The 26,330-nt window shown below is 42.3% G+C and overlaps 2 protein-coding genes across 2 annotated transcripts in view; one reads left to right on the top strand and one right to left on the bottom strand.

Annotated features, from left to right (window-relative positions):
* The window catches only part of LOC103356685 (ADP-ribosyl cyclase/cyclic ADP-ribose hydrolase 1-like), a 33,654-nt gene extending 27,088 nt beyond the window's left edge, over positions 1-6,566 (bottom strand). Inside the window, exon 1 of the mRNA XM_008280928.1 lies at positions 4,828-6,566. The gene's annotated coding sequence lies outside the window, so the exon portion shown is untranslated. The remainder of the gene's footprint in view (positions 1-4,827) is intronic.
* Positions 6,567-6,674: 108 nt separating this feature from the next.
* LOC103356683 (inositol monophosphatase 1-like) lies at positions 6,675-11,119 on the top strand. The gene is made up of 9 exons (XM_008280925.1): positions 6,675-6,759; positions 7,661-7,755; positions 8,484-8,623; positions 8,732-8,836; positions 9,794-9,839; positions 9,931-10,039; positions 10,145-10,253; positions 10,556-10,707; positions 10,884-11,119. The coding sequence occupies exons 2-9, from the start codon at positions 7,693-7,695 to the stop codon at positions 11,012-11,014; spliced, it is 855 nt and encodes a 284-aa protein (XP_008279147.1). The 5' UTR covers positions 6,675-6,759; positions 7,661-7,692; the 3' UTR covers positions 11,015-11,119.
* Positions 11,120-26,330: the final 15,211 nt, after the last annotated feature.

Below are 26,330 nucleotides of genomic sequence, written 5' to 3' on the forward strand. Positions count from 1 at the left end.
ATGACTACTCAATAAAACCTGTCATTCTTGTACGTCTCGCATTACCTCATTCAAACATTCCTGAACAGACTAGCCAACCTGCCAGCCTGTAACGTTGAGTACAGCCATTGTGGAAAAATCGAGGCCCCTCTGTATCCAATTTAAAGAAAAAGGCTCCTAAACGTCTCAGGGACATCTCAACAGTAGCCTGAATCAGCGATGTGTTCAGGGCATAAACGTCCATACCGGCTTCGACCTAGAACACATGATAAATCTATAAAGCAGAAGCATGAGCAAGAAAAATGCCTATTGCTGCAAACAGGAAACCCAATAAACAGTAAACAGGCCTCTGACACTCCGTAAAACACGGGGAGAGGAGGGGAAGGGGGGGGGAACAAACCAAAAAAAAACCCTACTGCTAGCGTTGTGATTTAGTAGAGAGATAAAAGCATTCACAGCCATTACACCATGTAAAATTCTCCGCTGCATTTCCCCTGCCCTTTCACTCCGTTGCTGCAGATAGCTCACATGCACGGCGCTGGACTGCCCCCCGGCCTGATCTGCTCTATGAAATAGTCCAGAGTTTTTGCTCTCCATGGACTGCTGTTTTCTTTTTTTTTCCAACTTGTGTTTGCTGATGACTAACAAACGGTTAGTCAATGGTGCGAGTTCGTCTGCAGTAGGAGGCTGCAGACGTGATCGCCGGTGTCGGAGATCACTTCAGGAGTCGACACCTTCACACCAACAGCTGTGCAATAAATCCCTGCATTTTTTTGGGATTTTAAATGTTGTTCTTCTTATTTTTTTTTACAGAGTTATTAGCAGCCAACCATGTGCTCATACCTCTACTTCAGTCTATGTTGCCAGTAAGGAAGTGCCAACCATTGTTCTTTGAAAAACTGCAGAGGCTGTGTTTTCCTGCTATATACCAAAAATGTGCCCCTAGAGATCGGTGAGTTGGACAATTTGAACAACTTTACTTGGGCTTTTGTTTGGGAGTTTCTGGCTGTTTCTTAGTTTCACTCATTTTTTACGGTGGCTTTGTGCTATGGTCATTGTCACATACTGTATTTCCTTTATTCATTATAAGCTTTTATTAGATGTGTTTAAGGTGTCAGTTGGATCATCAATCCACTACTTTGATTTAATATCTCACTATTAGATGGTTTGTCATTAAATTTAATTCACATTTGTACACGATCGTCAGAAGATGAACCGAATTACTTCATCAGATCGTCAGATTTATTTATTTTTTTAGCCCTACAATGGCGTTACCATTTCTATTTGTGTCCACAGCTGTTGAATTGATATTGACTTTGCTACAGATCTTCATTATTCCCAGAAAATAGTGAAATTCAAGCCACAAAGACCTTAGTGAGCCCTCATGGACACTTAACGCATAACACCAGCGTCAGGTGATCCCATAGACTGCAATTATAAATGGACGAATCCTTTGTTATTTCAACCACAGGTTTACCAAAAAGCAGTTTTGAAGTTCAGTGTAGTGGTTCTGGCCGTCACCATCGTTGCAGCGACTGACTCTTCCTAACTTACAGCTAATCCAAAAATGAGCAACGAAATGTCCTCTGATGGCATCCACCTGTCAATCAAAGCAGCCACGGGCTTAATTATGCAGAATGTTAGGGCTTAATATGATTTAAATAGGTGAGTTACATAGAAAATCACCCCATGCACAGTCTGAATGAACGGGGAAATTAGCTATAAAATCGGGTAAACATGTTTATTTCTACTGTAATGTTTGGCATTTTAACATGCAGATCAATGGGGATTGACTCACTTTTGGAGCCAGCCTCAAGTGGCCATTTGAGGAACTGCAGTTTTTTGGCACTAAAGAATCCCCTACTTGTCCTGTAATGCCACCAGCAGGCTAGAGTTTCCCTGCATCGAGTAAAATATGTCATCACATTCTCTATGGATTGCCACCAAATAACATAATCCACTGTTCCTAGACAAATAATCCTGATAATGTTGGTGTTTACTTTCGTCTCCATCGCCGTGTCGTTGTGTACAGACGTTCACGGTGCCAGCATCGGGTCTGTTTCCTAACGTTTCTAATGCTTTAGTTTAACCGGATACCAAATGACATTCCCATCAGCCTCAGCTGTGCTCGTTGTCATGTTCAGTTAGCTTCTCCTGCTGGATATACGGTTTGAGTAACTGAAGCACTTTTCGGCTGCATTTGTTTGGATGATAGAACATGCAATGTAAGTCCACTTAGCAGATCCCTGTAGGATTAATGGCAGGTTGTTAGCAGACACCCTGCAGCCCTCCATCAGGAAGAATTCCCACTTGCTGCAATATAAACCATAGGCCTCAAGCTTCCCACAGCTCTGCTCTACAGAGAGGGGAAATTGGAGGCAGCCTCCCTACTGGCCGGCGAGTTCTAATCAACTCATGAAGAATAATGTAGATTTTGACTTCTGTGACGACAGGTTTCTAAGTAATTCATTCGCGGCCCCTTTTCTCATCATTTCACAGCAAGCCATCAATGATTGCAAGGAAAGGGTTGGCACGTTGTTAAAAAAAAAAGTCTTAAAGTGTGAATCATCCATCATTATGCCTTAGAGTTTCATCTGTACAGTGACCACCCACCCAAGCATTCAACCTGCCTGCTATATATAGAGGAAAGTTGTACAGTTAGAAAACGTTCAGGCCTGTTCTTGCTTGCAGTTGCACCTCTTTAGTCTTACCATCTTATCCAGGTATAACAATATGCGAAGCTGCTTATGAAAAGTGGCTCAAGTTTTGGTAGCATAAAGCAGACTAAACCCTGAATATAAAGATTAAAATGGCAAATTTCTGGTTAAGTTTTGCCTCTCGAATTGCAATGCCGCTTGATCCTCTTTTGACTGAAATGTCTTAACAACTTGGATTGCTGTGACGTATTGTACAGACGTTCGTAGCTGCCAGAGGATTAAGTCTGGTGACTTCGGTGATCCCTGCATTTCCTTCCTGTTGCATCATCAGCAGGTTGAGTCAAACGCTTTACAGTTATTTCAGTAGATTGCCATGAGATGTGACACATGCAGTAAAATTCCTACAGAATGAGTTGAAATCACTTCTGAGTCACAAGAAAGGGTTTAATTTTGTCAGTACTTTTTAATTTATGGTCCATCAGTAGAACAAAATCCTCCGAAATGAATGACATTCCCATCAGCCTCAGCTGTACATTCTGTTCATGGCTTAGTATAATATAATAAAGTCCTTCTACGGTCATTGATGAAACCCCTCTTAGTGTATCAAAGTCACTTATTTAGATGTTTTCTTGCAATAAAATAACCCCTTCATACCTTAAAATGGCCTAGCTGTAACTCTACACCATTGCTACCTCTAGAATATGCAGATATATGAAGTATTTGCCTCTATCCACACCCACCTACCCCCCTCTGCTCAAACACTATAAACTAGTCTACGCTACAAAATGACATAACAGTGGAGAAATCTGGCCATATGTCTTGAAACCAGAAACAGAATCTAAAGAGGAACAATGATACTGACAGCCCCAACGTGCAACATGAGAGGGTTGGTTCCTGGTTATGTACGAAAACGTGCCTATTTGACAGCCTGTTTTTGGGACTGCTACCAGTACAGCGCCAAGCCAAGGTGGGAACGCTCAGCCATGGTATTGGCTGCTTATTTTGCTCATGATATATCTCTCAGCGTATTAAAAAAAAAAAAACCTCCAGGACTCTACCATATGAACACATTGCTGGATTGTGGTCAGAAGGTCAAGAAATTTCTGTTCTGTCTCCTTTGCTGAACACTGTTCCTTCCTCTCAATGGGAAACCTTATGAGGTCAAGGAAGGAGCATTCATAAGAACAAAGGAAACAACAACCATGATGCTCAGAGAATCTGACTGCTCCTACGTTAGGCTACATAGTCATGCGATGGCAGATATTGTTGACGTTGGTCTGCCGCTTAACGAGACAAGACAGGAATCACTGAAGCACTTTTCATTAGCAGGTAGAGAAATCGACCGGCTCTATTATTATTGGCTGAGATTTAAATCAGGGGTTCCCAAAGTGGGGGGCGGGTTGTGAGATGCAGAGGGAGGGTCGCGAGGTGATTTTCAGACTGTGTTCCAAACTGTTCTCTATGACAGAAATAGTGGTTTATATAGTATGTTTGCCATTTTCTACTAGTGTCTGATTCTCAACAGGTGGTTTACCATAAAATACCCACAATGTGTCCTGGTTTTCGTATATTTTGGTCACCTCCAGTCTCTGGCACCGTCACTGGCTGAAAAGTGTGGAAACCCTGATTTAGATACTTTCTGGTCAGTTAAAAATTATAGATTGTGTATTACAGATGACTGTAGTTTCTAGGTCTGAAAAGAAAAAGACAAGGGAAAAGGTGCCTTAAACCTGTATTTTTTCTCGAGCCCAGCAGGGGGCGACTCCTCTGCTTGCAAAAAGAAGCCTGATTGGACTGAAGTCTACCAGAAAATGATCCCACTTCGCCCTTGATTTGGTGCCTCAGTAAACATTTTCCTAATGAGTTTATGGTCTCAATTGCTACTTTGAAGTCTCCTTCAGCACAGCATGATGTTCGCTCTGTAAATTATGGTGCCATTTGGAGTAAAATAGACCATAAAGCAGAGCCCGTGTTAAGACGTGGCGACCGTGTGATTGACAGATCACTGCCATATGTGTGCACGGTGTCCTTGAGTGCTCAGTCAGATCCACCCGCCGCTTGTCAGTTTCAAAAGAACAAGATAAAAGAACCCGTGGCTTCAAAACGGTAGTCCACAAACGCGTAGGAAACGTCACTGTTGCTATGTTCATTTTTCATATACAGTCTATAAGCGGAAAATCAAAGTACGTACCGTTGTGTCTGAAAACAGCCGGCGACTAGACGAAGTCTCATCTTTCAGGGTGCGCCGTTGACCTTCAGCAGCTCCGCCATCATGGCAGTCCTCAGTTACAGCTGTGATTCCGGAGAACCAAACATCCAAAACATCCGTCATTCTGGATAAATTATTCATAACGGACCTGCCAGGGAGACAGCAGGACTGATGTATTTGTTTTGCTTGTCCTCTCACTTCCCGCCGCATGTCTCCCAACATCTCTGAGAGCGTCTTATATTTAGTGCACAACGGGGACGACGGGGTGACAACCGCTCTCCTGCTGATCCCAGTCAAACTAAACTTTCAACAAATCCACCCCCCCCCCTTCATGAGATCCCATCCTGATCTGTTGAATTCAACGGGGGTCTCGTTTGTTTTAGCTGCAGCTTGTGCATCAGGATTTCTGGCAAATCCACAACTTGTACAAAGGGGATGATGATGTTGTCTGCCAGCTTTATTTTTTGTTTAACGAAGCTGTTGCCATATGGAAATTGATATCAGATGACTAACCAGCTTCAGACGTAATTTCGCTTTCCTGTCATTGCCGGTGCAGTAACATGGTTAGTCTATTTCAACACTTACAAACCTCAGTTATGCAAGGTGTGGCTGTGATGAATATCATGTCTGAACCAGCCCTTGAGAACATCAGCCTGTTTCTGCTTTTTTTAAAACAGAGGTATCAGACAACATAGAACCTAATGCATATTTTTAAGCAGTATAAAAGAAGCTCACATGTAGATCATCAGAGTGTTGCTGCCTTCGTTTGTCTGCACCCCAACATTTCAAATGCGCCATATGTCTCCTCACATTTGAGCTCGTGAGCAAGGAGATGCAATTTTCTTGAGACATGCAGCATTTACCACTGATTGAACAATCTGTCTTGCAGCAAGGTACGACTTCCTGTAAGACAACTGTCAGGGTTCCACCACAAGTAGCTTGATGATTCAGAAAATAGTCTTTTACGCTCCCCGAGGACTTCAGCGCAGCATGAATTTGAATGAAAGGGAGCCGAAGTTATGTCACTTCTGGGCGAAAACATTAAAAGCGCACACTGTATCTCTGCAAGTGGCATCCCACGCTGAAGCATTGTATATTTTTTAAGGGTGCCTGATTGTGACGATTCCCTCGTGGAATATTATTTTGAATTTAAGCTTGAAATAGACACATAAACACTGACACCTATGGATCTGTGTGTCTGCACTTCATGAGGATAATTTTCAAGACTTTATCCAACTTCCAGCGAGGCACACCGGCAAACAGGCGTGCATGCACACACATTATCTACACTGACTCACCGGGGGACCTTTGAAAGTGTTCTCCACCAGTGGAATACAATAAAGGACATGAAGGGAGAGCTCAATAGCTGCAAAAAACTGTCAGGAAATATAAAACTGTCAGGAGCTTTGTAGAATCCTGTGTTTAAAACCGAGTGGAGCTGGAATGTACGGTTTGATTTCCCCCAAAATAGCGTAAGATTCCAGTATCTGTTCTGCTTTATGATCTATAGGCAACAAGAGGGTGGAAATCTCAGGCCGTCACTGCTCAGTATTTACTTAAGTCAGCTATAGCATGTATGATATGCAGCAGGGCGTGGCTTCCTGTGACACCTACAGAAGAATTAGGGAAGACTTCCAAAAATTTTCCACTTCTCCAAGCATAGATGCACCTCGCGAGTGTGGCATCATGTTGTTGCAGGTCTGCCTTTTGTAAGAACAGAATGTTTTTTTCCTTCGGGTTGCCGTGAAGAGACATGCGAGGGCGGTGCTAGTACTTTTCCCACTCTGTCATGCCAGCTTTTTTTTTTTTTGGGTTGCCTCATCTCTTCAATGAGGCAATTTAAACTTAAGCTTCAACCAAAGAAGGTGCACTAACATCTAGAGGCTACCTGAGTGCAGCGCCTGACCCCACAAGGTAAGCTTTTCTTTTCATCTTCTTCAACTTGTACCCCTCTCGGAGTGGAGAGTGGATTCTTCATAGAGCAGCCTCCACTCTGACACACTTCAATAGCAGAAGATGTTATGTGTAGTAGAGAGTAGTTGACATACAGGGTGTTCTAGCAGCGCCGGGTTCAATGAGTTGAGGGGTGGCGTCTCGTCCTGAAGTAACACTCGTGCCGTACCAGTTTAAGTGATTTAATCTGTATCCCTAAACAAATTATCAGCTCATTTTCATTCACGACGGACGTGACGTGTCCTCCTCCAGCTTCAAAACTCTCATTTTCAAAGTTTAGTTACTTATCAGTGTACCTTCTCACTTTCCAAAAAATCAGACGAGGAAAAATAAACACCACAATCTGAGTCACCGTAGTAAATTTAATGAGCATCTGCGAGCGATTTGAGTACTCCGGGTACACGCTACTTCCAGGCACAGATAGTACTGCAGCCCGAGAAACAGCCTGCATGTAATAGAAACCACCCAAAACAGGAACAATAAAGATGCACATGCAATCTTTAAGCTATCAATTACAAGCTGTCTGTCTGCAAAAAACATATGGGCCGCCGTGTTCGTAGTACAGCAATCTAATCTAATTACGAGACAGTGATGTGACAAGTTTCGACACAATCTGTTGCACACTTGTTGCGCCCATAACTTGTGGTTGTGATTTAGAACAATGCAGGACTGACAGGTCCCAGCTGGAGGGGAAGTCTTACATAACGTTAGTCTGTTGTAAGAGAAGTGTGCCAATTCTGCAGGTTTCTACTGATGTTTTGTTTGCCTCAAAAATCTCTGCGGAACTATCATCACCTTTAATGCACGTCCTGTCGTCGCATTTGTGGGTCACTGAGTTTCTTTTGCTTTTTTGATTTTGTAGACTCGACCTCGTCAACCTCCTACAGAAGCACAATGGAAGACCCATGGCAGAAACCATATGACTTTGCTGTGTCAGTGGCAAGAAAAGCTGGGGCGGTAAGTCTGAGACGTTTCGTCCAGGGTAACTCTAAAAAGTCGGTACAGATTCTCAGCCATCCTGGTCGTGGTCGTCCTTGGTAGACGGCAATTGGGCTTGTCCTTGGTTCCTAAAGATGTTTCATTGTTCTTCCGAGAGGCTTCCTCAACCTAACTGACTGGTTTGAAGTCCATTTGCAAGCTGTCGCTCACCCAAAACTCACATGAATCAAGGCTCGTTAACGACCTGAAACTTACATGAATCGACGTGTGAATAGCGATGAAACTACCGGGTAGGAGCTGCATAATATGCAGCTGATAGCTGGCATTATAGGCCTCCTCCCCCTGTTTAAAGATGGTTGTTCCAGTTTGACTTGCTTCCTTCACTCCTCTCTCAAACCATCTATCTTCCCAGAGTGTGAACACTGATGTCCTCAAACAGGCATCCCCTATGCTTTAGATGCAGGTGGACTGCTGAGTGTTGTCCTGAAGAGCTAGCCCTTCAATATGATGCCATGCACTCGTGGAGAAGTTATTTAATCCTGTATATCGGTCTGTGCAGTCCTTGTTGCATTGGACTGAATAAACAACATTCCTCAGCTTAGTCCTATAGCATGAACCAGTTTATATCAAAGAGTGCTGTTGCTCCGTTTGTGGACTTTGTGATGATCAGAATACAAAATATTCCTTATTTAAGCAAGCTGATTAAGTTGAATAACCAAGTCCCAATCGTATCTCTGTTCCATCAGGAAATTAGGAAAGCTGGGGAGAGTGAAATAAAAGTTTGTACAAAGAGCTCCACTGTGGACCTCGTCACCAAGACCGATGAACGGGTGGAGAAAATCATCATCGGGTCTCTTAAGGAGGAGTTTGGAGAAGGCACACACTGGTGAGTGAGCCATGCACACACACACTCATACAAACACACACACATATATGAATCTTTCCATGTTTGTTGCATATCTTGATAATCGTCAATGCTTCTTCTGTGCTGCAGTTTCATTGGGGAGGAGTCGGTCGCAAAGGGAGAGTCATGTATCTTGACAGACAAACCCACATGGATCATAGACCCGGTGGACGGCACCACGAACTTTGTACACGGGTGAGACGTCCGGAAGACACAGTTTGATACAAGATTTTGTGAAGCGTTTCGTCTGGATCAAACACAACGCTTTCTGTTAAACTCATCAAACTCAGCAGTAAAACAGGAAGCAGTTTTCTTGTGCTGTGAAAGCAGATATTCACTTAATTTGCACTGATAGTATTGTTTTTTTTTTCTTATTTGTAGCAGCGACTACTGTTTCACCTCATCGTGTCCATCAACAGAGTCAGCTAAAACCCATATATTACAAACTGAAGACTTCTACTGTCTTCTTTTTTTCTTACTGACCCAGCCAAACATACACCAATCTGCCAAAATGTTACAAACTGCTACCTAACATCCATATACATTCCAGGACTCAAGGTTTTCCAGTATAACACTGCATTGTAATGAAATGATCCATGTAATTCACTCTAATGTTGTGGCTGATTGTTGTGTTTTTACATCTCTGTATGTATTTTAACCGTAATTTCCAGGACTTTGATCCCAAATATTAAAATGTGATCTAGTCTGGGCGCTTCTTGTTAACCCAGCACGACAGGAATAGTTTGGGAAATATTCTTATCCACCATCAAGCCAAAGGTCACATGAGAAGAAAGATGCTGCAACATGAGACAGTTAGCTTAGCTTAGCATAAAGGCTGAATCCAGGAGGAAGCAGTCGCCAACAGAATCCACCAACCTGCACCACTGAAGCTCACTAATTCATGTTATACATCGCATTTTTCTCGAAAAATGTCTTTGAAAGTATGCTTAAGAGATAAGCAGGGCCATGTTAGCTGTTTCTAATGCTAAGCTACGCTACTTGTCCACTGATGCCAGCGAAATAGTAACAGATAAAATCTTAAGATTCACCAAATAAGTGTCAAAACTATCCAGTTAAAGATTTTGCAAATATAAGAAAGGCCCCTTTTCTCTAATAAACTAATCTTATATTCTTGATCGTGCTTTCCCACAGATTCCCCTTCGTGGCTGTGTCTATCGCCTTTGCTGTCAACAAGCAGGTATGTAAAATCAGACAGGAAATAGTATTACATTTAATAAAAAAATGATTTAGCCAAACTTGGAAGCTTAAAAAGTGACATCTGTTTGCAGTTGGAGTTTGGAGTGATATACAGCTGCTTGGAGGACAAGATGTACAAAGCGAGGAGGGGGAAGGGAGCTTTCTGCGACGACGAACCAATTCAGGTGTCTGACGTGAAAGGTACGGTGCTGTTAAATACGTAGACGCTGCACGAGTCAACAGACCTGTTTGAAATAATGAAATAAATGAAAACCAGTTAACCGTTTTGGCTCGCTGTCGCTACAGATATCAACAAGTCCATTATCATTTCTGAGCATGGGACTGATAGAACCCCAGAAAAAGTGAAGAAGATCTTCTCCACCATGCAAAAGATCCTCTGCATCCCAGTGCACGGGTGAGTGGTCCTGCAGTGCAAACAGTATTGTCGCTATGCTGTTGAGGTTAACACCAAATGAATGCATCAGTAGCTGTAAGCTTAAAAAGCACATTTGATGCAACATTTCCCTGTGAATTAGAAGCAATATCTCCCTTTTTGTAGACAGTATGTAGATTATTTCTTTGGCTACAACAACCAGCCCAAGATGGAACTACATTTAGGATGTGGGACACAGTTTCTGTTGCTTTTTGACCAGCCTCCAATGCTTACTGTTTGTTCACATTTGTATTCATTCATGTCTGGATGGTCCGTCCTGACAGGCTCCGTGGGTCGGGAACAGCTGCCACTAACATGTGTCTGGTGGCCACCGGGGCAGTGGAGGCCTTTTTCGAGATCGGGATCCACTGCTGGGACATCGCTGCCGGAGCAGTTATAGTCCAGGAAGCAGGAGGAATCCTCCTGGATGTTGACGGTGTGTATACTGTCAAATCTTTTATCCCATCACAAAACAATAGCTAATCATGCAGCTTATCTTTTCGCAAACAAACACGTAATTAGCGAATACTGTGGCTGAAAGCGGGGTTTGTCTTTTAAAACACTGACTGCGGGTGAAGCACCTCTTAATAAAGGCTTTGTTTGACAATTTAGGAGGACCGTTCGATCTGATGTCTCGAAGGATGGTTTCAGCAAACAATGATGTTATTGCTAAGCGGATCATCAAGGAAATCGAAATATTCCCCGCGGAAAGGGACGATGCTCCAGTCCAGAAGAAATGTTAAGATTCTTAAAGCCTGTTTACACTGAATTTCCACTGCACTGCGAAAAAAAATGAGAAAAGCTACGTTTATATGTTTTCTGAATAAAGTCACTTTGCTTGATCGCCACTGATTGTCCTAATTTGAACATTTACAATACATGTATTATTCTGCCACAACATCCACATTTTGTTGGTTCAATGTGACACAGTTTTCAATTCTGCCCCCCCACCACCACCACCACCACCAACCTGAAATTGAGGGTCATCTTGACTGGATTTCTGATCAGTTCATTTTTTTTTTTCTCCTCCTGTCTTGAATCAGAATCAGCTTTAATGGCAACACAACACACAAGGAATTTGGTTTCGACTGTTGGTGTCGCCCTAGGAATGCGCAAGGAGAAGGAAAATAAAAAATGAAGTAAAATAACTACATAAAGAAAAAAATAAAATAAATAATAATAAGGAACAGCAGAAAAAACATGTACAGTGGTGCAAAATAGCACCGCAATTAACAATATAATTATTAAATGTATAATTACGTAATGAATATAAAAAAGGCATGTTGGCTTTAAACAGTTGCCAAAGTGACACCATGTATCTCAAACTTTACCAAAAGAAAGAATCGGATTTAGTTTTTTTATGGTCCTTGAACTAATCATGTGGCAAATTGAAAACATTTACCAAGTCTTTGAAGTTGTGATATTTCCTCAAAACAAATTTTTTGAACGTGTCTCATTTTAAAAAATTGGGCTGCAAGGTGGCACAATTGGTAGAACTGTTGCCTCGCAGCAACAAGGCCGCCGGCTCGTGGGTTCTCTCCGGGTTCTCCAGCTTCCTCCCACAAGTCCAAAAACATGTTGAGGTTAATTGGTGATTCTAAATTGTCCGTAGGTGTGAATGTGAGTGTGCTTGGTTGTCTGTCTCTAAGTCTCTAAGGCATTTTAAAATGTTTCGCACGTGTAGATTCCTCTTTTTTTTGCAATTTTTGTAAAATAACTAATCAAAGATATTCAATTTTTGCATTTTTTTAAATGATTCATGGCATTTTTACTTAGTTATGCTGCACAAAATACATTTTTTGGCTCTCTCTGCTTCTAGCCATGGTTGTGTTGTTTCCATAGAGGTGAAGGACTTTATATTGTAATGAAAAATGATCCCACAGTGGATAAAAATATGGAGAAAAAAAGCCTAGAAATAATCAGAAAGTCACTTTTTAAATCCTGTCAAGTGTCTTGTAATTACCAAACAGTTGTTTTGAGAGTTGCTGTTTATTCATTACACTCATATTAACATTCACCACTAGAGGTCAATAATGCATCAGCAATTAGACGGCATCTTCAGGAAGCTCTGCTTTCACTTTGCTTTGTTGCAGCATTTCTTATAATTACTTAAAGTTCCATTATTGCGTGCTTTAGAGGCGACTGACAGCCTGTTCTGAGGTGTCTTTGTGCTTCACAGACAATCTTCTACAGGCTTCATGATGAGAAAAAGAAAAAAAAAATCACCCAACCCAGAGGATGAGGTCATTTTTAACATCTGTGCTGCACTCTTACATTCTTTATAAAAAAAATAAAATGTTCTCCCTGATCTGTAAATGAACAACTGGCTTCGCGATCGGTCACAAAAGACAGCGGTTTAGGAGCAAGCTGGGAGTGAAAAGTAGCAGCGATGGCGAATGGAACAAGACAAACAGCGGGAACAACAACAACAGCAGCAACAATAACAGCAGGAGGTGGGGTTGGTGGTGGCGGCGGCGAGGCGAGGCGAGGCGAGGCGAGGGGGGTTCCATGTTTACACTGCTGCCTTTGAAACATAAATAACTGCAGTTTCTGTGTATAATTATGCCCCTACACATGTGCCACCGCTGCACCGCGTGATGAGGTGTGTGATGATTTCAGTCGTTCAAAAGGCAAAGTCTAATTCCAGCCCTGTTTTCTTGCATCACACATGTAATAACAGACTCTTTTTTTTTCATCATGTTGGGAAGAAAAGAAAAGATTATGTGTTTTGTGCAGAGGCAGATAATAGTTGCAAATACAGTGCGTCGTAACATTTGCTTGAACTTGCCCGAAGTAGCAGATGGCTGGAATTTGCCTTGTAGGACAATACAGTAAATGCCACAGAGGTCAGAGAGCCGCGTGCGAGTTCATGAAAGCCGCTGTTGCATATTTACTTGAAACTATCGGCTTTTTCCTCGACTTGTCGCCCTTTTTTTTTTTTCCCCCCACAATCCAAGGACATTTGGCATATTGATAATTTAACAGTTTAATTCTGGGTTGTTTTAGTAAAGTTGAATCTGGACGATAATGTGGTGAATTATTAGAACATCGAGTGGATGGTTGATAATGTGTTTATCAAAACTTTTTATTTTAATCCCCCTTTTAGGCATTTATATGTGACGAGGGCCGGTTGATGGAAGCTCTAGTAGCTGGATTTTGAATTAAAGGTTGTAATAAGCAGCCGAAAATATCCATAGATGCTCTTGTAGCTACGTTCACCAGTGTGTTATGAACCAGTAACTGTAAAAAAGTAATTCTTATCACTTAAATAACATATGAATTAAAGGTTAAAATACAAAAAAGGTCAAATTAATTGATTTCGATGAAGGTTTCATGCTGCAAACATTATTCTGATGGATCGACTCGACACAATAATGTCGCATAAATTAATATTGTGCAAACTCAAATTTCCGCATTAGCTAGTTGAGGTAACCCAACAAAACTGACCTGATACCTTCATTTTTCTTCACCTTGAGGTCAGGATTTCAGCTCCTCTCTTGCTCCTACTTCACTTATTGCTTTTAATTTGTCAGCTTAAATACTTAAGCTTATAATTGTGGTAACAAAGCACATAAGCACTCAGAAAATCCTTTCAAATCAGGTGGAAATACCAGTTGGAACAACTTATGAGTAACCAACCTGAAGATGTGTGTTTATGCTACCAATCATTCAGTAAGCGTTCATTAAAAATATGTCGATTTAAGAGGAAATATGAATATTCTGAACTCAAAGTAGTTTGTTGCTTGAACGTAATTTCATTGGAAGTTGTCATAGCTCAAAAAGACTGTTGCATTATTTTTGTTAGTTAATATTTTAGACCTCGGAGGCCGGTATTAAACATGTATGAAACGTTATTCTTGCACCTAACACATATCAAATACCGAAAATGAAATTAAACATATAGCTTTGGACTGTGACCAATCAACAGGCCGAAGTATAACATCGAAAAAATCTGTCAGAGGAGGAAGCTGATCTCACGAATGAATATGGATGCATGAAAATCACCATCCAGATTATCTGATTAGTATTTCATTTTCATTTAAGCCTTAATGACTTATACGTCTGTTAAATTGTGCTGCTGCCCGTCTTGCATTTGTGAAAGATATTCTTCATCGAAACAAAACTTTCAATGGTTGAATTAACACACGTGGCCAGGTTTCCGATAGCCAACAGAGTAGCTTTAGCACATCAACAAACAGGCAGATATAAGCCATGAAAAGCACCCGGCTGTCACCTACCAAACATGAAATCAACATGCTTGAAAACATACAAAAATCAGAAGACAGCTAATGGAGACGAAGCCCAAACAGACGCTGAGGAAATGAAACCTCGTCTCTTTGGATTACAGCAGCAACCATCTGTTGGTGCACAGAGCTCGTGTCCATCACCTTTTGAAGATGTTCAAAACATCTTTACCCCTGCATTTTCACACTAACAGGAACTTTTAAGGGACAAATTTACTAAAAAAAAAAACAAACACTGTGGCACAATCACAACCAAGAATAAGCCAGATAGGAAATTTGTTGCGGGTTTGATTTCTGAAGATGTAGTTTGTGTAGCTTCTGTTATCGAAGCCTGAGGAGGATCTCGTTCATCGAAACGTGGTCTTAAAAGCGACTTATTTGGAGCCTCATGGTGTGCTAGCCTCGTGTTTTTGTGTGCGGTTATCAGGTCGCAATGACAATCTTATGACATGCCCCAGAACGATGGCGGTAAAGTGTACAAGACAGCATGGGCCAAAGGTTCCAACAGGGTTTGCTTTAGGTTTTGAAGGTGTCTGGATACGTCCTTTAGCAAAAAACCAGAGTAAACCTTGAGTTTTATGTGGATAAATGTGACATTATCAAGCAAATCCAATTATATTCACTGTCTTCTGATTGAAAATAACAGAAAGCAGTAAATTCTAACGTTTGAATGATCAAAATTATTCCATTGTTGCTTAAAAAAAACAAACTAAACAATCGTTCAATTGTCAGCCTGTTGACCAATTGATGATTTGACAAAGCGTCTCAGCTCCGTCTGTGCAGCCGCCTCTGCATGCATCATCATGACAAGCAAAGAGGTTCCCACTTTGCAGATCCTCCATCATCTTTCGCTGTATTATACATTTTTTTTTTTCCTTTGGCATTTTTTTAGCGCTCCATTAAGGAAGGAGCTGTGTGCAGGTGGCTCTAAAGAGGGCGAGATGTCAAAAAAAAGGGGATATCGGCTGACGCAGGAGGCTGTCATCCGTCCATAAAGTTACTGTTAAGTGGCAATAACAACACGGTGGCTATAGGAGATGTAGAGGAGAAAGAAAAAGAAGCGTTTTTTTATTTCGTGTCGCAGAAAGTGTCCAAATTACAACCGTTTTAAGTTGAGTGCAGCACTCAATTCAAGACTTTTCTTCTTTTTTTTGTGTGTGTGTCAGGCAGGATAATTTAACACTCGAGGTAAAATTATCCAAATAGCTTCTCTTTCTTTTTTTTCTTCTCCTCTTGCAGGAAGAAATCATCCAATCTGCAGAAATGATGTAACAGATTATACTGTAATTGTGCCGAGTGTGTACTGTATATTACACTCTGCAATCAATAGAGCTGGGGGAAGGGATAAAAAAAAAAGCAGCGGTCCAAGATGGCACTGGCGGCCTGATTTCCTAATTTCTTACAGTTAATGTCTAGAAGTGCAACGAAATCGAACTGGAAAAGAAGGGAGAGCATCACGAGGAGAAAAGCCTCCAGATATCCACTAAGAGTCCACCTTTTCTGGTTCACTAGAGCCAGAAACAAAGCAGGGCTGCATGAGATTGAGCCTGTAGATCCCGTGGGTCCAACATATATATAAAAAAACAAAACCACAGTAAACAACAACTGATCAAAATGGAAAAGGCAGGAAGCCTTTAATTTGCGCTTGTTACCATTAGCCGTCATCATTGGGTAATAGAGGCCTGCGGTTGCTTTAAATGCCCGACGACTCGCAGCACTGTACATCCAGTAATTTACAGTGCAGCCTCTTGTTGATTAGCGTACACAGGCGTTCTATTTCTGCCTCTATCCAGGCTTTTTCCTCTCTTCTTCTTCTTTTTGTCAGTCATGTTATGCAAAACATCTGAAGCAAAGCCAAAGAAATTAGCTTGTCCTGGCCGGCAGCCATATTGACTTAAGGGGGGGAGGACGCTCCTCGGTCCCAGTTGTTTTTGATGCACTATTACACTAATATAAAAAAGTTGAGACACATTTCATCAAAGCCGAACTTCTGCTTTTTTTCCCGTCTGGAGCGGATCGATGCTCGTAACCCTCCTCGAGGAAACGAGGCGGACGGACATTGTAGTGGAACCTGAAAGTTTTATGAGACGCAACGCGTGAGCGGTGTCCATCAAAGACGCTGCTAAAAAGTGGTCAATCGATGGATATTAACATCAAACCCCGCTCACAGATACAGACCAAATCAATGGCGATAATCCTAAGTAATAGCCCCCGAAGCCGATCTTACATTTATTTTAACAGATTTTTTTTTTCTTTCTCGCTTTTCCTTGACATATTAATTGCTCGCCTAAGTGCCCTATTTTCTGAGCACTTTGATTAATCTTCTTTGTCTTGTCTGTCCATCATTATTGATCCATTAAACACACTCTTAATCTTTTTGCTTTTTAAAACCAGAGATTTAATTGTGCTTTTCTGTCGAAGCCTTGTCACCTGTCCCGTCGCATGTTGCAGTCCGATGAGTTGTTTTTTTTTAGTGCAAGCGCAGCACTTGTATGTACACGCTAAATTACCCCCTCCTCCTGTTGCCCCCGTAAAGCACCGCTCTATCGCCACTGGGTTTTCTCAGTGTCATTCAAGATGTTTGAGACGTGAGAATGAGGAATCAATATCCCCGCCCGGTGCTCGTGTAGGCGTCGGCAATTAGCAGTTGCAGCCTTGGATCGGTGGCAGATGGATCAAACTGCAGTCGGGGGGGTGGGGGGAGAGGTTTCCCTATTAGTTGGTAATTTGACAAATAACCATGCAAAATGTGCCAGCCTCACCTTGCACTCTGGCAGCTGTAATCGCGGAGGAGGAGCCGCATCTCATCAAAGTTCTGAACTCCAAATGCAAAAGTTAAAAGGAGAACTCAGGTGAGAGTCGATTTGTTTTTTGTGTGTCGGTTTGATGCTTCCTGACTTTTCTGGCGGTAATTTTATTCTGCTTGTAAACATGATTTTCGAAGTGACGCTTCGGAGGACCTCAGCGCCGCTCAGGGTGTCACAGAGGTTCCTTCTCCCGACGAAGCTTTTCACGAGGCTGGAATGCACCTTCGCTCCGGTTTCGGTAACATTTGGATGAAAAGAGCGCGCGCGGGGCCGTTTCAGCAAATTATTTAGCTCTTTATTTAAAGATAAAATAAAAAGCCCGTCTTCGGTTGGAGTAAACTCGCTCGGCACTGAGAGCGAGAAGCAACTCCAACCTCCACTTTCAAATCTTTTTGTCTTACGTTTTCTAAAGACTCTCAACCCGAAGACGCTTCCGATTATTTATCTCGGGAACAATGACCAACCTTGATGCTGTGTTTATAGACGGGGTGTATTGTGTTAACCTTTTGTGTGTTGTGCACCTGGGGCCGACGAACCGACGCCGCGTTGATGTCGAGCATAAAGCAGCTGTTTTTTTTGTAAATATGGGAATTTATCCACGATTAAATACAATTAAATCGAAAAACTAAAAACGACAAATCTCAGCTGTTCTGGAAAAGTGGCTGTGACACACTAGAACATGCATGTAAATGTGAAACAGCCAAAGCTAGATTTAAAGTCCCAAATGTTATTTTAGCATTTAAAAGCTTTTCAGGTTCTCTTTTCCTGAATCGGAGGTATGTATGGACGTGTTTTTGCCTAACAGCAACACGTTAAAGAGTGAAAGGCACAGCTGCTCCGACGCTTTATGCCATCAAGAGTTGTTAACCTCCCTTCTCTTCAATAAATCTGCGTTCCAATTTCAAAACCCAGAGACTGTCCTCCAGAGATGCTTCTGGTTATTCATCTTAGGAATAATAAGCGAAATGATGACACGTTGCCAGGGTCGGAAGCTGGTTTTAGCTTTGTTATTCAATCCACTTTTTCTTTTCCCCACATCGAGCCGCTCTGCATAAAGCGACTTATTTGACTGCATTTTTTTTTTCCTCCAATAGGTTTGAAAAAGCCACTCATCCATTCATCTCGTCGCCAGCGCGTCGTGTGGGCGGGCTACGAGACCACCGGCTAGACCGCCCGTCACCTCGTGTCACCCGCGCTTCCTCCTTGTGCGGCCGAACGTCGGCGAAGGGAAGCGGCGAGGGGGGTTTATTACGCACGGGGAGTGACCACGGCTCGGCGGCGGGGCGACCCCGAAGGCGAAGCGTCGTAGCATTTGAATAATCTATTGCACCAACTCACACATTTGCATATCTGGGCACTTCCAAGTCACTGGGGCACTATGATTCACTTCCTCTACTGCCACGCTGTGTTGTTACTAGCATGAAGCAGGATGGATATTAAGCTTGTTTGAATGCAAGTTCCCTCATGAATCTTTAAGGCTGTGTAATAAAAGGGTGGAGGAGGAGGTGGTGGTGGATGGTGGGGAGGAGGCGAAAAAACAAAAAGCGACGCCGTCAGACTGCACAATTATTTTCGCTGTTTCATTCTGGAAGTTTTGTCCACGAGGAGATACCTGACAGGGGCTCTAAATTGTAAAGAAGACTGACACGGGTGTGAATTTAACAATTGCCAGTTGGAGTGTAAAGAGAGGTTGTGCGGTGTGCAGCCAAGCAGCCCCTCCATGCTCCCTGCCTCTTACCCACCTCTCATGGATCCTGTAATGGATACAGCCTCTGAAGGATTTAAGGATGGCCGGGCAGCTCACCTGTTAAAATAGAGCTCTCGCACGTAAACTTTGACAAAGCGTGACTTTTTCCCCCCCTCCCCGCAAATGATCTCGGCTTAGGAGGGCGATTTGTTGTTCTGCAAAGGAACGTAATTAAATCTCTGACCTTTTGTGATGTCGGCATATTTAAAGGCATCTTTCTTAACGAACGCCGGAGTGTTGGGGCGCTGATAACCGCGAACGCTCCGAATCAACAGAAAGCGAAAGGGGAACACTGTGTAGCCATGCACTCACCGCCGAGGTTATTGTGAGGATTGTCTAGGAAGAAGAAGAGCACAGAGGAGCTACAGGAATGAAAGATGTTAGTCTGCCAGTTTGTCACAAAAGCAGTGTGCTCCTGTGTGATAGACTGGCAGACCGTACTAGCTCAGTATCCTTGGGGACACTGTTGTAGAGTCACTTTTTTTTCTTTTTTTTTTTTTTTGAGAAGCTCCTCTCATTTTCTGAAGCAGAGAGGAAGAGGCAGAGAGAGAGAGAGAGAAGCCACTGGTTCGGTGTCTTGGAGCAGACATGCTTAAGGCTTGTTAGGCTGCTTGTGTCTGTGAAGGTTTATGGCCCGAGTCGGGCAGAAAGTCCACAATCAACTATTATGACACGGAGGATAACAAAAAAAAAAAAACTGATTTCACCGGATGGATCCTCTCAGCGGCGTTTGAGTGTGTTTGAAGAGCTGCCCAAAAACTTTGGTATAATGACATCGAGCAAAAGCATCAGGACGGAGCCGGAGGTGAAATTGGGAGCCGTCGCATTTTCACTTGACACTGTGGGTAGTCAAATCAATTTCATCCAAGTCAAGTTTTTATTTTTATTTTTTTCCACGGGCTGGAATCAAACCTCAGACACAGATGGCTGCGCAATCTGTATAGCACAGCAACTTGCTCGATTTGAATGAACTCATATTCCTGTACGGACAGAGGAGTCAAATTTACATATAAATGCTTATGTTTACAATTTGCAACTCCAATCTGCAAGAATAACTCATTCAACGCACACTCAGGAACTACAGAATAAAGTGCATGTCTACATAGTACAGTCGTGACTCGATAATCGGACCCTTAACAAGCCGAAAACCTCCTATCTGACAGGTTTTTGGGAAAAACGAACGGAACCCATGAAAAATAGCCTTAACATACCGACAGCCTTGGATTAGGATAACAGTGTATTATCTGACTGAACAATCCGACAGATTGGCTACGTTCACACTGCAGGACTTAATGCTCAATTCAGATTTTTTTGTGAAATCTATCGTTCACATTTCCAATTAAATATGATTTGTATGTGATTTGCTGTGTGAACTTCATACTTCATACTGAATTTTTAAAAAATCATCAACATTTTGCGGGGCAAGGGGCGTGGCTGGCTTGATTGACAGTCGGCAGCGACGATGCAGACGAAGCGAGCAGAAGGCGGTAAATGTGGGCGGGGCAGAGAGGGCCCACCTCTCAATCCGTCTGACCAATCACTGCTCCTATGGCTCCGCCCCCCTCCGACGATTTTTGCATCAGTGGCTCCAAAAATCCAAGATGTCAACCAGGAAGTAGCAAAACCCTGGCTTCATTTTCTCAGTGCAGAAACCAACGGGTGACGTCACGGTAGCTACGTCCATCTTTTATACAGTCTGTGGGCCTGAATATCCAGAGCCCAGAAAGTGCTATTGGGACCAGCCCTACTAGTTATTATAACAAGTATGATCAATAACTAACAACAAATGACCCTTCAAGCATCAAGCCCTCCTTGTATCTCGACCTCCATCTTGAAAATCCGACATGAAACAAGGTTTTACATTTAGTGTCGGATTATCTACTCACAACTGTATATTGAAAAAAACTGTGTTTGTTAAATATCTCACTACAAAACCACTGGCGTAGACGTGCTGCTACAACAGGAGTTTACAACCAGGCTTTAGAGACTTGCTCCATTTTAGCTACAGGAGCATTAGTGAGGTCTGGCGCTGATTATTGGCCGGCCTCGTCCCAGAGGTGTCAGATGGGGTTGAGGTCAGAGCTCTGTGAGGCCAGTCAAGTTCTTTCTCTCCTGTCTCGGAAAACCACTTCTGAGTTTGTGCACTGTGGGTTTTGCTGTTGTAAAAAGAGGCAATTCTTTCTTGAAGATCCTTTATTTATCTTCTTTTTAAAAACCTGCATCTAAAAGGAGAAACATACAGGATGTGTGTGGGAATCAAACAAAGGATCGACCCCCAACGGATAATTGGCTATCAGGTTACTGCAGGGTTTTTGCAAATTATGAAGCAGTGTAGTGCTTAAAACATAAATCCATAAAAAAATAACCTCAAACCAAATGCGTTGAATGTTGTGCACGTTCAAGATTCATTGATTTGTGCTATTATTAGTGAAATGGGAGTCACAGTAAAGGGGAAAAGATAAGGATATGAAAAAATGCACATCTATACTGTTTATATAAAGACAACAGATTTGCTTCTGTACAAGTAAATTGCAACAGCAGTGCATTTTGAAGACAATTTTGCTGAATAATGCATTTTGGGAGTGATAAATGCATCAGGAAAATGTCAATCAAAATCTTTTTCTGCCATATTTTCCACTCTATGCATCGCAAAAATCCACATCTAGTGACGACACTTTTTTCTAATGGAGGCATTTAAACGCTCACAGAACTTGGTTACTTGGTTTCCGAGCATTAACCAAAGTGCTTTTGTGGCCTAAACCTAACTGCGATCCACAAGTCTGGATGTGAACCTTGGCTACGGGTAGGAGAGATGAGTGCTGCGTACGCCCACCATCCACCCCGAGCACCTCTGGGTGGGTCCGGTGCAGTTTTTAAACGTGGTGCTTCTTCGGTTTCAGTGCAAAAACTAATTTGACGTTACATTTAACCCCTTAAATGTAATGTAGATGCATAGGAAGGTTGTTTGTAGAAGACAAGGTGGCCCAGTGTATAGGTGGACTGTTCGCTTTTTGAGTGCAAACTACAAAAAATACAATAAAGGTTACATGTTTGAGTGCGACATAGGCACATGCTTTGTTATATAGTGCATCAAACCTAAAACTGGTGGCTTGCATGAGGAAAATGCAAAATCTATTCAGTTATTTTGATCAGTTTTAGTTTTGTGTAACTTTAATAAAATGATAAATTACTATCCCTAAATTAAATTCAGTTGTTTCATTATGATTTTCCGCTCGTGTGTGTTTTGCCAGTTGCACTTTCATTGCTATAGAAAAAAAAAAATGTTCAGAAACAAATAATCAGTGTAAAAAAAAAAAAAAAAGTTATTTACACACACACACAAAAAAAAACCCAACTGTTGTCATATCTGGTAAATATGTTTGCACACATCGCCCACGCAGAGCCTCTTACTGTAACATCACGGCTGTAGTATCTGCCAGTAGAAGTTGATGGGTACAGAGAGAGTGTCCAGGGCAAGAGGTCAACTGGAGAGCCAACAAGAGCAGAATGGCGCCCCACTAAATTGCTAATTTCACTCGGTGCCCTGGAACTGTTGCTTGGATACCGTGTGATTCTAATTAACAGTTTTGTGTCTCACAGGCTCTCCTGTTAACCTCTGTTTCTTACACTTTCTATGCTATTACTGCTTATGAGTCACGTTCGATGCTGCGATGGACGCTACGGATTGAATTTTTTTATTTTTTTTTCTCTTCCCGAATCGCGGCCCAAATTGCAAAAAACGCACGTATATTGGCTGGTGGATAGAAGTTCAGTTTGTGGGCGGATCAGCGTGTCAAGGTCACGGACAAACAACCGCCGTATATATATCCATCTCTTGCTTGTTATTTTTCCGATTCTAACACCATATGATTATATAAAATCTCCGCTGTGCATTATTTCACTGCTTTCTTTTTTTTTTTTTGCAAACAATAAAACTCCTTTATCTTTCCTGAAAGCCTGAATCGTACCCCAGGGAACTGAGCTCTTTTAGCGATTAGGATAGCTGAACTCTCACAGAGTCTGCTCTTTGAATTAAGTCCCCCTCCCATTTCCAGCAGGCCTCTCACTAGGCTGATCTTGCAGGCTAATTGGCCTCGGGGTTGATGTGCAGTGTTTACCAGCGGTCCTCTGGGAGCCGGATGAACCGGTAGAGGCGAAGGGGTGCTTCGGCTTCCCTACTGCCAACGCCCGCTCAAGGCACGGACCGCTAGTCCTCGTAACTGTCCCCCGCAGCGCCCCGGTCAGGACGCCGGCTACGGCCTCGAGATAAACCACAAACTCTTCTGAGTTCACGCAGGGTGAAGGAATAAAGTGCGAGGAAATGCAAGAAAACAAACCCGAACCGCTGATTGCAGACTTCAGACGTGAATTACGGGAAGTCGCATTTCTGTCTGATGGGGAAGGCAGCAAAATGTAACGTCGTGGAGGAGAAGTGGCCAAAACATATCGGTGGAATCAAAGGTTGTACACAAAAAATATTCAATAAGCTTTAAATAACTATAATAATGCAAGTCAGACATAATCATAGAGATGTATACCTTCTGAGATGCATCTGTGCTGCTGTCACATCGCTGCAAAGTTCTGGCCAGAGACGGGATATTATTTCAGAAATAAGCTGTTGGGTAAAGAAAAATAACATGTCTGTGTCATGACTTGTTGAATGGAAATGGAAACGACAAGCTTCCAACCTCCTTTTTGTACACTTTGCTGGAATTATTTTTGATCATGATTCAGTCTCTCCCAAGTAATTCTCTGTACGATTTGGAAATAGTGCGTAAATGAGCAAAATAATTTCTTAAAAATGTCATTAGATAAGACTTGTGAAGTCTGCCAAAAATATACCTAATATTTGGACAGTGCTTTTGCTGTAATTTTGTCTTTTTTCATTAATTTTTTATTTAGTTCCAACTTCCAAGCACACTTCTACAAAATGACTCTGAACAGACGGGATGCAGCACAAATATTTACACCCTCATCGTCCTTTTTAGCCTTTTTGTTTTCGTTGCAGCGTAAAATCTTCCAAGCTCCGACCACGACGTCAAATCTAAGTGCACCAAAGCAATGACAGCTAGTAGTAATTCCAGTTGTATGAGCACATAGGACATATTGAACAGTAGAGGGTTTGTTGTGTTAGCCTATATGGCAAATTTAATATACGAGAGGACATGAGGGCTCCTAGATGAGCAGAAAATATGGCATTCGTTATCATCTCTGGATTTCAGTTTTCTCTGACTTTAACCAATCAGCGTTGAGCCATGCATGGCAGGTTTTTCAGAGCCACTCAGAAGTACGTTACTCTTTTCTTCCTCCAGAAACAACCCTGAAATTAGTTCTGTAGTTCTTGCAACATAAAGGACAGGACAGCCCTTATACAGCCTTTGTGGAGGTCATTCTATAATGCAAGAAAACAAGCACTTAAGATGCACAAATATTATTAAGCAGAGATATCAGTAGCTACAGAAAGCAGTATTCAAGTATCCTGCACCACTGATATACTACTATACCTGGCATTTGCAACAAACCAAACTGTTAGAATATTTGTGCACAATTCTGCAAGTTGGGATTGTTTTAGGGCTGCAAGGTGGCTCGGTGGTTAGCATCGTTGCCTCGCAGGTAGAAGGGCGCTGGTCCCAGTGAGGACACCCGGAAAAACATGTTGAGGTTGATACTAAATTGTCCGTAGGTGTGAATGTGAGTGTGCTTGGTTGTCTGTCTCTAAGTGTAGCCCTGTGATGGACTGGTGACCTGTCCAGGGTGTCTCCTGCCTTCACCCTGAGTCAGCTGGGATAGACTCCAGCCCCCCACGACCCTAGAGAGGATTAAGAGGTGTATAGATAATGGATGGATGGGATTATTTTAACTGAGGATAAACCTCCTGTCCCTGGAGCTTTATGGTATCTACACAGACGCACTGCTGCAATTAATAGCAACAACCAGTACAGACTGTATCTGTGGTCATAGCTTGCCTGCTAGAAGATACAGTCAGACAGTTTTCTCAGGTAATGCACCACATTGGCTTGAATATTATAGACGGGAAGTTTCCAGTTAGACCAAGCAGAAGCGAGACCAAACCAGCAAAGACTTTTAAAGAAGATTTTATGTAAATTCACATTTGCAGTCTCTTGAAAGTTGTCAGACTTGTTTGTTGATATGGTTTTTCCACAGCTCACACCAATTATTAATAATGAAGGAAACCGAAAACCAGTAATTGGAACCAACGATGTATTTGTAGTAAAAATGAAATTGCTGCCTTCAGTCAGTAGAACAAGAAGAATTCCAACACAAACCTTTGTTGGAACACCTTTATTCATCCTTTGCACTTTTTAAAAATATTTTCTACTTCCATGTTGCTGTTACTTGTGATGTGACTACAGATGGAGCAAAGCTGCAGCATCAGAGCCAGACCAGCATGGTTTTAAATCTGCTTTATGAGGAATTTGGTTAAAAAAGTAACACAGATCATCTGAAAGCTTCTCATCGGGAGGGAGCCTTACGAGGCATGTGGAGGACAAACATCCCACTGGCACAAAAAAAAATGCTAGAAAACAGGAAGCTAATTATTTGCAGTTTTTAAACAAACAGCAAAAAAAAAGGAAGAAAAAAGTAACTCACAAATTGCCTCCAACAGTCGCTGCAAGGTGCTGCCTTCTGAACAAACCACATCCTCACTCCTCTCCCAGTACACTCACATGTACAGGGAAGGGGGCGTGCCCTTCCACCTTTCCAGTTCCAACCGGCCAATCAGAACACATCTACACTCCTGAGAACCCGCCTACTCAGTGAACCAATGAGAGAGCTGCTCTGGAGGCGCGCCCCCTTCTCTGCAAACAAGAAGCTCAGGTGTTGACCTCTGAGTGACATCTTTGTGAACATGCTTCAATCAGGCAAGTAAACCTTAAAGAGAACAATTTCCTCCATAGAAGCTGCACTTAGCATGTAAACACAAAAACAAAATGGAGTGTTGTTTATGTCCACGTCTTTACAGGAAAGGTCTGCATGTGGTGAGAGAGTTTACCATCTACGCCAGCTGATTTTCATCCTGATTTGTCTCAGCAGTGATTATGTAAAGCGACGCCACCAGCTTGTTTTCAGTCGTCTTTTGTGCATTTCCTCTACAACGTGTCAAAGAAGGCTCCTGCACCGCTAACAAAACACTGCAAACTGACTTGAACCGCGGGTTACAGGCTACAAACAGGCTCATTATTCAACAGCCTCTCCTGAAGCTACGCCGGCGCCACAATCAAAAAAGAATATCCGACGT

The sequence above is a fragment of the Stegastes partitus genome, unplaced genomic scaffold (genome assembly GCF_000690725.1).
Source record: "Stegastes partitus isolate 25-593 unplaced genomic scaffold, Stegastes_partitus-1.0.2 Scaffold214, whole genome shotgun sequence".
NCBI classification, from domain to species: Eukaryota; Metazoa; Chordata; class Actinopteri; family Pomacentridae; genus Stegastes; species Stegastes partitus.